At 40.4% G+C, this 15,004-nt stretch overlaps 1 protein-coding gene across 3 annotated transcripts in view; it reads right to left on the reverse strand.

The window, feature by feature from the left end:
• atm (ATM serine/threonine kinase) overlaps positions 1-15,004 on the reverse strand; it is a 173,695-nt gene that overhangs the window by 44,322 nt on the left and 114,369 nt on the right. For all 3 annotated transcript variants that reach the window (XM_078545491.1, XM_078545493.1, XM_078545492.1), the window contains 8 exons: positions 11,911-12,013; positions 6,404-6,552; positions 5,614-5,718; positions 5,127-5,246; positions 4,497-4,731; positions 3,363-3,515; positions 2,556-2,675; positions 1,887-2,092 (listed from right to left, as the gene is read on the reverse strand). In XM_078545491.1, the coding sequence (XP_078401617.1) occupies positions 1,887-2,092; positions 2,556-2,675; positions 3,363-3,515; positions 4,497-4,731; positions 5,127-5,246; positions 5,614-5,718; positions 6,404-6,552; positions 11,911-12,013 (1,191 nt within the window). The remainder of the gene's footprint in view (positions 1-1,886; positions 2,093-2,555; positions 2,676-3,362; positions 3,516-4,496; positions 4,732-5,126; positions 5,247-5,613; positions 5,719-6,403; positions 6,553-11,910; positions 12,014-15,004) is intronic.

The following is a 15,004-nucleotide window of genomic DNA, read 5'->3' on the forward strand; positions in this document are numbered from 1 at the left end:
CTGCCGAGGTGGATCATCCACTTGGCACTTCTGGCTGAAGATGATTGCAAATGCTTCAGCCTTGTCTTTTACACTAATGTACTGGGCTCCCCCAGCACTGAGGATGGGAATATTTAGTTGTTTAATTGTCCCCAACCATTCAAGGCTAGATGTGTAGGACTGCAGAGATTTGACCTGATCTGTTGGTTGTGGTATTGCTTTGCTCTGTCTATTGCTTGCTGCTTCTACTGTTTAGCATGCATGCAGTCCTATGTTGTTAGCTTCACCAGGTTGGTCCCTCATTTTTAGGTATGCCTGGTGCTTCTCCAGCTCTCTCTCTTGCACTCCTTATTGAACTGTACATAGTAGTTTAAGTGTGGTCTCACCAATGCCCTGTACAGTTGTAGCAAGGCTTCCCTACTTTTATACTCCATCCTCCTTGCAATAAGGGCCAATATTCCATGTGCCTTCCTAATTACCAGCTGCACCCGCATGCTAGCTTTTTGTGATTCATATAAAAGACACCAAGATCCTTCAGTAATGCAGCAATCTGTAGTTTCTCTCCAATTAAATAATATACTGCTCTTCAATTTTTCCTGCCAAAGTGGACATCTTCACATTTTCCCACGTTATACTCATCTGTCCATTTTTTGCCCACTCACTTAACCTACATATATTGCTTTGCAGGCTCTTTGTATCCTCCTCACAACTTGCTTCCTTACCTATCTTCGTATTATAAGGAAATTTGGCTACAATACAGTCAGTCCCTTCATCCAAGTCATTAATGTAGATCATAAATTGTTGAGGCCCCTCCACTGATCCTTGTGGCACTCCATGAGTTAGTTTGCCAATCTGAGAATGACCCATTTATCTCAACTCAGTCTTTCTTGTTAGTTAGCCAATCCTCCATTCATGTCAATGAATTACCCCCCACACTATGAGCTCTTATCTTGGGCAACTTTTTTTGCAAGTTACTTTATTGAATGCCTTTTGGAAATCCAAATACATTACATCTACTGGTTCCCCTTTGTCCACCCTGCATGTAACATCCTCAAAGAACGCTAATACATTTGTCAAACCTTTCATAAAACCATGTTGGCTCTGCTTGATTGAATTATGATTTTCTAAATGTTCTGTTACTCCCTCCTTAACAATGGATATTAGCATTTTGCCAAAGATAAGTGTTAGGCTAACTGGCCTATAGCTTTCTGATTTCTGTCTTCCCCATTCCTTGAATCGATGTGTACATTTGCAGTTTTCCAATCTGCTGAAACCTTTCCCGAATCTGGGGAGTTTTGCAAGATTATAACCAATGCATCCACTATCTCTGCAGCCACTTCTTTTAAGACCACGTAGACCATCAGGTCCAGAGGACTTGCCAGCAAGTAGTCTCATTAGTTTTCCTAGTACTTTTCCTCTAGTAACTGTGATTGTTTAAATTCCTCCCTCTTTTTTGCCCATTGATTTTCTACTATTCTTGTCTTTACTGTGAAGACAGATAGAAAATACTTGTTCAAAGTCTCTGCTATTTCCTTGTTTCCAGAGGGTTTTGGAACTGGAGGAAATTAGAAATAGGCAGGGGCAAGACCATGGATTTAAAAACAAAGGTGAGAATTTTAAAATCAAGACATTGATTGGCCAATAGTCAATGTAGGTCAGCGAGCACAGGAGTGATAGGGGAACGGGACTTGGTGCGAGGTAAGACAAGGGCAGCAGAGTTTTGGATGACCTCAAGCTTAGAGGGTAGAATGTGGGAGACCAGCTCAAATTAATCAAAGTGGACGATTGTAATATAGTCCTGTAAGTTTAAAAGACTGTGGATCAATATGGAAGATTTTAATGTTATGCTGTTTTGCAAAGTATGCACATGAACTGTCTTCATGAGAAATGGTTTCACACCTGCGTACCTATTAGTTTGAAATTTGTGTTCTTTAATCAAATGGATTTCCTCTTTGGCGTTCTTAAGGAGTGCACGTTTGTTTTCAAACTCAGATGATTTCATGTAGTTATCAATACTCTGATATTGTGCATCTGAGAAACGTGCCAATGATAAAAATGCTTCCATCTTCCCATTGTGAACTGTGTCCTTGTGTTGAATACTAAGAGTCACAGCCTGAAAAATGAAATGGCAACAATTAGGCACTGTAATACCTATTACAGACTGAGGATGTCAAAATAGTTAAGTATACAACTTAGGTTTGTTTACAGGGAAAAGGGCTTCAGAGATGAGTGATGATGTTATTAAAAATAAACTTGACAGTTTCTTACGAAAGCCCCTTGGGATAATTTTGATTTTAATTTAGTGTCTGCATTCTGCAATGGAGAATAAAGGTTGCGCATTATGGGATGGCTCAATGCCATGATAATTAATGGAACTCAGACGAATGATTGATGTACGTATTTATTTTGAGCAAGCACACTCTAACTAAACTTGCTAAGCATTATGATGTTTAGCCATTAGAATGGCCCTTTTCTTTGGTCTGCATTAGTTTCATTATTTTGGGGCTGAGAGACAAGTTTGTTCCCCAAATATGTCACTACTGCACACAAGTCATTGTTTATTTTCTTATTCTCACCTTTTCTAAATACTTCTGCATGATGGTGCCAGGACTTTCTAAACATGTTTCTGCCAACCAGTTTCCACAGAGTCTTAGGCACTCAACATACAGTGGCACTAATGACTCGTTATTGTTTACCTAAGGAGATAAAGACAGAAGAACAAGCAGAAAGATGCTAAAACATCAGAACTGAAAAAAAATGTGACGACCTAACTGAATACTGAGGAAAGCCTAATACGGTTAAAGTATAAAGTATCATTAACTTAATTTTAACACAATATTCTTGAAAGCCTTTTCATCCCCTACATAACAAACACCACAGAAGTAATTTCAAAAATGATGTTGTGGTGTAAAGAGCACCAATGAATAATACCACTTTTCTGAGTTCCTACTCAGTTTAGAACAGCTTTGATACAGGCCAAGAAACAGAACTTTATCCACTTCTAATCCACAACTCGTTTGCAGAAAGCAACAAAGATAAGACTGTTTTTCTGTTTCCAAAAGTGATTTTCTTTTGCCATACTGAAAGTTAGCACCTGTTTTAAGTATTATACTAAAATTGCATATTGAAATACAGCTTCCTCTATACAATTAGCAAAATGTCCTGTAAATTATAAGTACATATAAGAACATTAATCATCTGCACTGCACTGCTAATATTCTATGTTTCTGTGCATTTACCAAACATATTGCAGTCACAGCAACCTATTGGCTTCACAACCATCACCCACGCATTCCCCGCCCCAACCCCTTATTTTTACTAATTGTGCAAGAAAACATTTGACACTGTTCTTTGCTTGGGTAATTTGAGATCAATGAACATACCTCTAATTTGCCAATCATCTGCTTGAGAACATCAAGAGAAAGACTTTGTTCCTGTTTATCCCAAAAGACCTGGGCTTCTTCTAGTTGCCAGGTGGAAATGCCAAATCCGACTGGATTGTGTTGTTTGATCTGGAAGATGGCTTTCTCTGCCAGCTGTAATCAAACAATGCATTTTATAAATACATACAAACTGAAAATATTCAGTGTAACTGCATTGAGAAGGAACCTAAAGTATAAGCAAGGGAGACATCAGCTTTCTTATCATATTATATTCTAGAATAAACGACTTACATTTATGTAGTGCCTTCAACGTAATGAAACATCCCAAGGCACTTCACAGGAGCATAACGAAACAAAGTATGACTCCAAGCTGCATAAGGAGATGTTAGGTCAAATGACCAAAAGCTTGGTCAATGAGGTAGAGTTTTAAGAAGTGTCTTAAAGGAGGCAAGTGAGGTAGAAGCAGAAAGGTGTAGGGAGGGAATTCAAGAGCTTGGGGCCTAGGCAACTGCAGGCACAGCCATCAATGGCCGATTAATTATGATTAGAGGCCAGAATTAGAGCTGCTCAGATATCTCAGAGGATTGTGGGGTTGGAAGAGATTTCAGGGATAGGGAGGGACAAGGTCATGGAGGGATTTGAAAACAAGGATGAGATTTTTAAAATTAAGTTGTTGCTTGACTGGGAGCCAATGTAGGTCAGTAAGCACATGGGTGATAGGGGAATGGGACTTGCTGCGAGTTAAGACACAGGCAGAGTTTTGGGTGACCTCAAGTTTATGTAGGGTGGAATGTGGGGGGTTCAGCGAAGAGTGCAATGGAAGAGTTGGCTAAGGGTAATGAAGGCATAGATGAGGATTTCAGCAGCAGATGAGCTGAGATAGGGGCAAAGTCGAGCAGTGTTACACAAGTGGAAATAGGTGATTTTATAGATGACACGAGTATGAGTTCAGTGATAAGTGCACTAACGCAGTAATATGAATGCAGTGATAAAGATCAAAGTTTTGCAGACAAACATATATTGCTTTGTATTTTAAAATATAGCTAATGCATTCTTGCCTGAACAGCCTAATATTTTACAAGTAGAAACACTACTTGGTTTCCACAGTAAATAACTTTTAAAAAGATGCCAAACCTGAGAATTTCTTGCTGCTCGCGCTAATTTTGCCATTTGAAGTAAATGCTCAGTCAGAGCATCTTTAATGAAATTCTTCCTTTGGTCATCTATTTCCTTTTTGATAAGCATCTCCTGAATAACCGTTCTCATGGCTAAGATAGGTTCCTGGAAGGTAAAGTCACTGTCCTTGAGAAGTTGAAGTTGTTGCTGCCATTTTCTGTGGACCTCATTCAATGCATCATCTGTCGCAGATCTGAAAACGAACATAACATCCTGTTGAAATTTAAAACTAAGCATAGAATATGATTCTCATCAGCTCAGACCGGAATATTTTTTGCTAATTTTTCTTACCCATTTCGTCCGCACCACTCCCGATCAGCAGATGCTGACCCCTTGCTGGTCTGCGGTTCAACAAGCACCACGCAGCCTCAGTACCATACACCTAAGCAGCTATCTGAGGTGAACTGTAAACATGAGTGATGGTGGGGTATTTAACTCTAGAGGGATACAGCCAAGTCTGATGCTGTCCTCATCTGACATTCCAGCAATTTAAGCAAAGATACCTCAGAAATGTCTCAGAATGCTCCAAACACAAAGAATAAATATAACTTAGTCCGGTATAAATGCTAACAAAACATTAGCTGGTACCTGGACAACAGCTGCCCAATGGTTTCTAGTTCTCCAAGTATCTGCAATCTGCACAACGTAGGATACAGAGAGTAAACCGATTCTAAGCTCCCTTTGCATAATTCTTCAACTTCTTTCACCCTGTTGGCACAATAAATTGTAATTCAACATCATTCTCACATCCATGCTGAATGTAAACGAATATAGAACACATCATAACATTAAAGCAAAATACTCCAGATGTTGGAAATCTGAGATAGAAACACAAAAATGCTGGAAGACATCATTCATCAATAAAAATAAACAAATAAAAGGTCTCAGAGTTTGAAGACTTGCCTGAAATACAATTAACATGAGAAAGAAAATTAAGGTAAATTGCAGTAAATTTCAGTATCAGTAAAGACTAGCAGAGCAGTTTCAGTAATAATAAAAAGGAAAACTTTGTTTCCGAGTTAGCCAAAGGTGGATTAAAGTGTCAAAGAATCATCAGCAGTGATTGCAAAGTTACCTGGCAAACTTTATAACCTCATGGAAAGAAGAAAATTCTTGGTCTTTCAGAGATTGTAATGCATTGTACACAGATTCATGATACCCGGGTCCTGAAGTCTCATCTCTGGGAGTAAACAACATAAAATGGCCATTTAGGAAATCAAAAATGATCGATTCCAAGTACCTGTACAACTCCATAACTACAATGTATAAAGTGTAATTCAACAAGAGTATATTGAAGCAAAGGTAAAGGGTTTGTTTCTTCAGGTCTTTTAAATTGATGAAGCATGAAGGTCACCTTACGAAGAATAGAGTATATAACTAGGGGTTTAGAGTACTGTCCAGGTAATAACAGGCTGTTGTTGTTAAGTGCTTTGGGATGTTTTATTCCGTTAATGACGCCACATAAATACGAGTTGTTGTGATAAGTTGCAGTTGGTGTTTGCTTTACAACAGAAGTAGGTACACAAGTTACCAAAATAATTCTGAAAATATTTTAAGCTTTAGATAATAGGGTAGAATGTTTACAGCACTGATGGAGGCTGTTTGTCGCCATGAGCTTGTTCAGCTTTGCAAGAGCAACTCAGCTAGTCCCACTTCCTCACCCTTTCACCGTAACCCTGCAATTTATTTCCCTTCAGGTGCTTCTCCAATTTCCTTTGTAAGCACTGATTGATTTTACCTTCAGGCATTGAATTCCAGATTCAAACTTCAGGCCTGAGAAGTTATATTCAATACAGTAAACTAACACATTCACAAAAAAGTTGAGCACGATTCATTTTATTTGAAGCAGGAAACTTTATATTTACCTGCATGGGGAGACATGATCCCATTGCATGTTTCTCCAGGCTGCTTGGAAACGGATTTCCTGTAATTCCTCACACCATTCTGCATTTTCAGCTTCAAGTCCCTTCAGATATGTAGTGAGAATGTGGCATAGTCCAAAGTTCTGTAATGCCTACAATCAACAAATGCAAATCAACTTTTGATTTCATCAAACTATTTGAGTAAGTTAAAGACAAATAGATAAACACTTAATTGCACGCAAGATTTGCAAAATGGCCACCATCCGTCCATTCCCAATGTTTTTAATAAGTGAAAGAAAACTGAAAATATGACGTACAAACAGAAAATACTGGAAATACACGACAGGTTAGTCAATATTTTTAAAGAGAAGAGCGAGCGAGCATGCACCTTTCATCAGAACTGAAAACTAAAATTTGGTATTCTAGGATAGTTGGAAATAATAGAAAAAGGGAGAAAGAATCAACAGAAATGTCAATTGCAGAAAGTGAGTTAATGGACCAGAGAGCTGTTTTATTAAGCAGTTTTCAGGTTAAGTGATATAAAGACTCGGTAGTGAGGTTATAAAGGTACAAATAAATTATACAGGAAGTGAAGATGATCTAAGGTGAAAAGAGAAAGATAAAGTAAGCTTCAACTTCATGGGGCACTGACACCAGTAATGAGGAAAGAGGGAGCCATACCATTGGCATGGTCTTCATCTGAACTGTGCTGGCAAGTCGTATTTACTAGAGCTGTAGAGGGGCCTTTAAACTAAATAGTGGGGGTGGGAAAGGACCGGGCAATAGTGGGGGATAGTGATACAGGTAATGGTAACCAGAATGTGACAAGTAGGGTGCAAACACGCACCAGCAAGTATGGTCAGGGCAGGGAAAAGTGTCTTCAAACTAATGAAGGGAGAGAAGGATTTGATTGAAAGGAGCTTTAGAAATCCAAAGATAAAAGCTGGGGCAATAGAAAAGTATATCAATATGAATAGTTGTCTGATAGCATAGAACTTGGGCATTGTTGTAAAAAGGCACATGTTGTCGAAGCTTTTTGTCTTGCACTCATCAGGACAATCACAAGGATGCCAAATATAAAGCAAACAATAGTTTAGACTTCATGAGAAGAGAGTGTTAGTCGGTTGGCAAATGGACTCTGATTGGTAGAGGCATTGCCATGGCAAATGCACCAGCTAACTGATGACTGACAGTTAATTGCTAAGTTTGTTTAAATTCAAACCAGACAGGTTGGCTCAGCACTCTCTTCTCATGAAATATAAATTGTTGTTCCCTTTATATTTGATATTCCTGCGATTGTCCTGATGAGTGCAAGATGAAAAGCTTCGGCAACATGTCTTTTTTCAGCAATATATCAGTGGGAAGGAAGGGACAGAGAACTTAATGGTAATTGTGCATCAGAGAGTAGGGTCCATGCAGGGAACAGTTGTAAACAAATAAAACTGAAGTCACTTTTTCTGAATGTGTGGAGCATCCGCAAAAGGTTATTTTGTTCATTTGTAGGATGTAGGCCAGCATTTATTGCCCATCCCTAATTGCCCTTGTTCAGAGTCAAACACAAGTCAAAAGAGTCAACCACATTGCTGTGGGTCTGAAGTCACATGTAGGCCAGACCAGGTAAGGACAGCAAATTTCCTTCCCTAAAGGACACCACGTGGACTGCAGCGGTTCAAGAAGGCAGCTCACCACCACCTTCTCAAGGGCAACTAGTGATGGGCAACAAATGCTGGCCCAGCCAGTGAAACCCACATCCCGTGAATGAATTTTTAAAAAAAAGAACCAGATGGGGTTTTATGACAATCAGCAATGGTTTCATGGTCATCATCAGACTTTTAATTCCAGATTTTTATTGAATTCAAATTTCACCATCTGATTCGAACCCAGGTCCCCAGACCATTACCCTGGGTCTCTGGAATACTAGGCCAGTGACAATAACACTATGCCACCACCTCCCCAACTACGTGCGCAAATAGAAATAAATGGATTTCATCTAATCACCTTTACAGAGACACGGTTACACAAAGGCCAAGGTTGGGTATACAACATTTCGAAAAGGCAGGCAGAATGGAAAAGGAGGAGTGGTAGCCCTGATAATAAAGGATGGTGGAATTTCTTGAGTCTGAAAATGGGAGTAGAATCAGTATGGGTCGAGATTAAGAATAACATGGGTCAGAAAACTCTGGTGGGAGTAGTTTATAACCCCCCTAGCAGTAGTTATATCATTGGACAGAGCATTAAATAAGAATTTATTGTAGCTTGCAACAAAGGCAACATAATAGTTGTGGGGACTTTAATCTTAATATGGACTAGACCACTCAAAATGGCAAAGATGGTCTGGAAGATGAGTTTGTAGAATGCTTTAATGACAGTTTCCTGGAGCAAAATGTTGTGGAGCCAACTCGGGATAAAGATATTTTAGATCTAGTATTGTGCAGGTGGGTGGGATGGCAGGCGGGTGTGTGGGTCAGGGCTAGTCAGGTCAAGTCAGGAGGGGTAGTCAGGTTAGAGGCTAGTCAGATCGGGTCAGGAGGTAGTTGGGTTGGGGGGTAGTCATGTCTGGTCAGGGGGTAGCTGGGTGGTGGGAAGCTATTAGCATATTCAGGGGGGGTAGTCAGGGAGTGTAGTTGGGATGTCAGGAGGGTGGCAATTGGGGGTTGAAGTGGGAGTCAAGGGTGTCAGCGTGAGTGATTTGGGGGGCGGGGGGGGGGGGGGGGGGGGGGCAGTTCTGTAATTACCCAGGAGTTAGGCTTGGTTTTCTTTGTCTAATGTTTCCTGGATTCAGGTAAGTCCCAAGGAAGTGTCCAAAGTCTACAACACTAGCTCAGAGTCTGAGATTTTCGCAGAGGGTCTGGGGAGCAGGTGAATTGCCTGTTGAAAGTTCAAATGCCCACATAGGTCAGCGCGTCAGGACTTCCGCCAGGTCCCGACATGAGGCTAGGAGCTTTCTTTCTTCTTTATTCTTTCATGGGATGTGGGCATCACCAGCGAACATTTGTTGCCCATCCCTAATTGCCTTTGAATTGAGTGGCTTGCTAGGCCATTTCGGAGAGCAGTTAAGAGTCAGCCACATTTCTGTGGATCTGGAGTTACATGTAGGCCAAACCATGTAAGGATGCCAGATTTCCTTCCCTAAAGGACATTAGTGAACCAGATGGGTTTTTATGATAATCGATGATAGTTTCATGGTCACCGTCTCTGAGCCTAGCTATATATTCCAGATTTGTTAACTGAACTCAAATTCCACTAGCTGCCATGGTGGGATTTGAACCCATGTCCCCAGAGCATTGGCTGGGTCTCTGGATTATGAGTCCAGCAACTATGCCACCGTGTCCCCCAATCTGGCTATTTTGATTTGTTTTGTTATCAGAGTTTTGTACCTTCTTTAGGATACTGCTTCAGTGCAACCAGTATACTAAAGACCTCAAGTTTCTTCAAAACAAAAAAAAATTCCTTCAGGCTGTGGTCCCTCTACTGACAATGTAACATGAAGCACAAATAAACTTTCATAGATAGCAATATTTTACATTTTACTACAAGACAGCTGTGAGACTAGCCTTGTCATACAGTACAGAAACTTGGGTAACATCAAGAAGAGAGGAACAATGACTGGACACTAATAAGATATGAATGCTGAGATGGATGTGTGGAGTAGTGAGAAAGGACAGGATCAGAACCTAGCAGATCAGGAGTCAATAAAGATTGTAGAGCATCAAAGAAGGTAGCTGAAAAGAGATTGAAATGGTATGGTCATCTGTTGTGGAGAGAAAGAGAAAATATGTGGTCAGGCAAGTGATGGAGATGGGACTGCCAGGAAGGAGGAGAAGAGGAAGACCTAAGACCAGATGGAAAGATGTGGTGGTGAGAGACTTAAACGCAGCAGGATTGGAAGAGGAGTAAGTGACTGTAATGATTAGAAGAAGGGCGATCAACCAGCATTGTGGCATTCCCAGGTAAAATGGGAGAAGCTGAAAAAAGATGATCATAACACTTAACAATTTTAAATGGCAAGGGTGCTGCTCTTGATTTCACTCTCTCTCTTCTGTGATGCTACTACTGTTCCCAGATTTAATATGGCACCACTTTTTTTTAATTGTGCAGGCTGGAGGGTAAACAGCAGCATGCTCAAAAAGCTGGTGTAACACACTGGCAGTCAATCATCATCCAAAACCGCAGGCTGACAGGCCACATTATGGTCTCTAACATTTTCCGCAGGCTTACTGAATAAAAAATCTTCAGAGTCCCACAATATTGAGAAACCAATACCAGGCAAGGCCAGCATTTATTGCCCATCCCTAATTGCCCTTGAACTGATCTTGGTAGGACATTTGAGAGGGCAACCACATTGCCATGGGTCTGGAGTCACATGTAGGCCAGACCAGGTCAGGATGGCAGATTTCCTTCCTGTTATGACACAGCAGTTGGTAAAAGCCGAGTTATTTAAAATCCCAGAGGGAAACTTTAAACAACTGTCATAACCTATATTTTCAATTAGTATGTTTGAGATGCAGCTCTGAATTCAGAAATGAAACTGCCAAGTCTCCAGAGGTTTTTATGTAAATTAAATTAAACATTTATTAATTTAACAAGGAATTAAACACATACACATGTCTACAAATTACTACCACAATAACTTTTAAACAAATCCCCAAATTAATCACTCTTAGGTAAATTTTCACCAAGTCAACAATAACCCATAAACTTTAAACAGATACCAAGCAAAGCACATTTTATCTTACGAATTCAAAACGAGGCTCCTTTCAATTTGTTTCCTTTGCAGACAGTTGTAGGGCTTACAGGCTGCTTATGTGCCTCTTACATGCCTCTGATTTACACACATAAAACTTTTTTCTGTATATACCTAGCCTTCCCTTTGAATGCAAATTCTCATTGTATCACCAGGCCCTTTGCACTCCACCTCTTCTAACAATAAAACCTCTTTCATAGTACCAATTTTATTAGTAATATAAAGATATTGCTTGGTGTCTCCTAGCTAGGTGCAAGATTTCACCCCCAGTCTTTGAATGGTTTATTCAACAAAATGCAAATGTCCCCTTTACCTTAATGTTTAATATTTCCAAACTTCTATACATCAAAACACCCAGATTAGCCAGCTATAATCCAATTAAGACACACACACTCACATCCACAGACACAGACACAGACCCTACTACAAGTCCAATTTAAAATAATTTCCAATAACATTATATACACTTTTGTATTCATGACACTTCCTTAAAGGACATTAGTCAACCAGATGGGTTTTTAGGACAACTGATGATAATTTCATGGTCACCATCACTGAGCCTAGCTTTATATTCCAGATTTATTAACTGAATTCAAATTCCATCAGCTGTCATGGTGGAATTTGAACCCATGTCCCCAGAGCATTAGCCTGGGTCTCTGGATTGTCTCTCCAGCGACATTACCACTACGCCACCGTCTCCCCCTTTATAATACAGTTTATAATACAGTACATAAATAAGTTTTAGGACTTAAGACAGCAACACTACCTGGACAATACCAGCTTGGCGTGTAGAGACAGGGAGATTCATTTCAATGTCATATGTTACAAGAGCTTTGTCCCATAGCACTTCATGCTCATATGTCCGAATTCTGTGTAAAGGTAAAAATCAAAATATTAGCTCATCAAAAGGAATCAAACAAATTAGGGTTGCCTTCTCCTAACATTAAATATTGCAGCCTGTTTAATGACAAATTATCTATTTTTTGTACTTAATTTCTCTAAAATAACCTGTATGCATGATTGGCATTTTTCCATCAGCACAAAATGATGGGAACACAGCCTCAGGCCTTTGGTGAGGTCAGATGAGATCATCTGCTTCTCTTCTTTTGATGGATGAACAAGCCGATTCAGGAAAGGCAAAGTCTGTCACAATGAAAGTTGTCCCTTGCCTTTGGTGTGGCCCTCTGCTGGCGCCTCAATTGTAGGGCTGGTGTGTGTTTTGGAAATTCTTACACCAAACATCATCATGGTGGCTAATTCCTACCCACAGCTGGTGTTGCCATCTACATCAATTGTTAGCTAGAGTTTCCCCACTTGTCATGATCGACGTTGAGGACTATCATGTCTCTTTTGACAGAATCCTTGAATCGGAGTTTTGGGTGCCCTGGTCTCCTGGTATGGGCTACCTCCCCGTTTAGCATATCCTTGCGAATGAAACCAGCTTCCGCCCTGTGCACATGCCCAAGTCAGCGAAACCGTCTTTGTTGATTAGCACTAGCATGCTCGGCATCACATAGAAAGGCAAAGTCATGAAGGAAGCATTCCTAGAAAGCATGTTTGCCCATAGAAAGGACTGCTTCATTGGTGACTTTGTCTTTCCATGTGATGTCGAGGACGCATCGTAGACACTGGAGATGGAAGTTATTGAGCCTTTTTTCTTGGTAGGTTCAAGTTGTCCAGGCTTTGCTGCCATAAAGTAATGTGCTGAGGGTACAGGCCTTAAAGATGAGCATTTTGGTCCTGCAGGTCAGTTTGTTGTCTTTCCATGCCCGCTTTGTTAGTCAGCCGAAGTTGGTGGCTACCTTTCCAATGCCTGTGCTGAGCTCTTCGTCAAGAGAAAGGTTGCCTGTCACCGTTGATTCAAGGTAGCGAATTTGCTGTTTCCAGAGATGTGTTGTTGAGTCTGATCACGGGTGCAGACAACACCCTTTTACCATAACTACAGTTTTCTTGACGCTGATGGTGAGGGAAAACATGACAGGCATGAAACAGACATTCTATAAGCCTTTGGAGCTGGTCTTCTGCCTAGGCAACTAGTGCAGCATTATCGGCATACAGAGGTTCTCTGATCAGGATATGTCGCACTTTTGTCTTGGTTTTTAGTCTTGCTAGGTGGAGGAGTTTCCCATCTGATCATGTGCTCCTTCCGCGTCAGCAGGGAAAGCATAGGTCAGCAGAACAGAGAAAACGATACAGAATAAGGGCTAAGACACAGCCCTGTTCCCCCCCATTCTTGATCACAAACTGTTAGATGTGGTGCCATCAAACTGAATGATGCAATGCATGTTATCATGAAAGGATCATATGAAACTGAAAAACTTGAAAGAACAGCTGATTTTCTCTAGTACCTGGTAGAGGACCATTCTGCTCACGGTGTCAAATGTTTTTGTGAGAACCACAAAAGTAAGGTAGTGTGGTGTTTGCTAGTCTATGTGCTTCTCTTGAAGTTGGTGTAGGGGGAAGATCATGTCTACCGTGGACCTGCCTGCACTGAAGCCACATTGGAATCAAACAAATTATGGCTGCCTTCTGCTAAAATTAAACATTACTGCTTGTTTAATGCCAAATTATCTAATTTTTGTATCCAATTTCTCTAAAATAATCTTCATGTGCAGGATAACCCGTATATAAATGCAAATGTTCCTGGTTTTCCTTTCACACAACCGACTTCCATTTTGATGCTTCTAGAATCACAGAATATTACAACTCAGAAACAGATAATCTGGTGTTTTCTCCAGGCATTTAATGATCTAAACCTACCTCCCTGCTTGCTCCCCATATCGTTTAAAACTCATCCTTTTCAAGCATCTATCTAATTATCTCAGTTTCACTGTAAAATTCCATATTTAAACCACCTGTGTATACAATTTTTTTCTAATTTCCGCTTCTGTTCTTGTGATATTGCATTATCTTGCCAAATAATGCTTTTGTTGCCTTTTTGTAATTGCTATGGATAATCAATTGGTTAACACTCCAGGTTATCAGTTCCAGGAGGAGTTGGACAGAAAAAGTTATGTGTGATAACTTTCAAGCCACTGTTAGTGCTATATGGAGATCTAATGTGGTGAGGAGGTTTTTCCGAAGTGTATAGCAAAGCTCTGTAACACCACAACCTCTCCACTGTTAGGCACATCTCTTTTGTCGTGTGTAGGTAGATGCATCTAGTAACCTCACTGCATTGAGAAGTAGCAGGATTATGCCCTGTGAACTGCCCAACACCACAGACAACACTTCCCTCCTTTTGATGAGTTGGAATACTCAGTGAATTCACTGACAAGGACATACTCCTGCTACTTCTCAATGCAGTGAGGTCACTAGATGCATCACATTCCCCAGCACAGATAAATATCTTGGTAACAATTACTGCCAAAGTGTTGCACACAAAGGATTGGCCATTAGAGGGCTATCTTGTGAATATCTACTTCATGGTTCATGTTAGTATTTTAGAGGTAATATTTAGTTCTGGGAAAGTTATTGTTGTGAAGGTAAAGCAATTAAAATTTTGGGCTTAGTGATTGCCAGAACACCTACAGAAATGGCAGTTCAAAAGGTTACCCATGTGTGTCTAATGGAGTCAGAACAGAAGAGATAGAGTTACAAAACAGCAGGCAGGCTTAGCTGGAGAACTGGAGACGTGATGTCTACACTGCTTGCAAAGAAGTGCAGTCCAAAGAGATGTCTTCACTAAACCCTGAAATGTTTTAAAATCCGTGTACTTCATCAGAACAAAGAAGTAATTGTAAATGAGGGGTAATTAACCGAAAGGTCTGGTTGAGGAGTGTCCAGAGCAGGCGTCATTGTTATGGAGATGGGTGGAGCTTAGGAAGGCTCTCTGGTTTCAATTTATCTGGGTGTTTGCT

The sequence above is a fragment of the Cetorhinus maximus genome, chromosome 7, assembly GCF_964194155.1.
Source record: "Cetorhinus maximus chromosome 7, sCetMax3.hap1.1, whole genome shotgun sequence".
NCBI classification, from domain to species: Eukaryota; Metazoa; Chordata; class Chondrichthyes; order Lamniformes; family Cetorhinidae; genus Cetorhinus; species Cetorhinus maximus.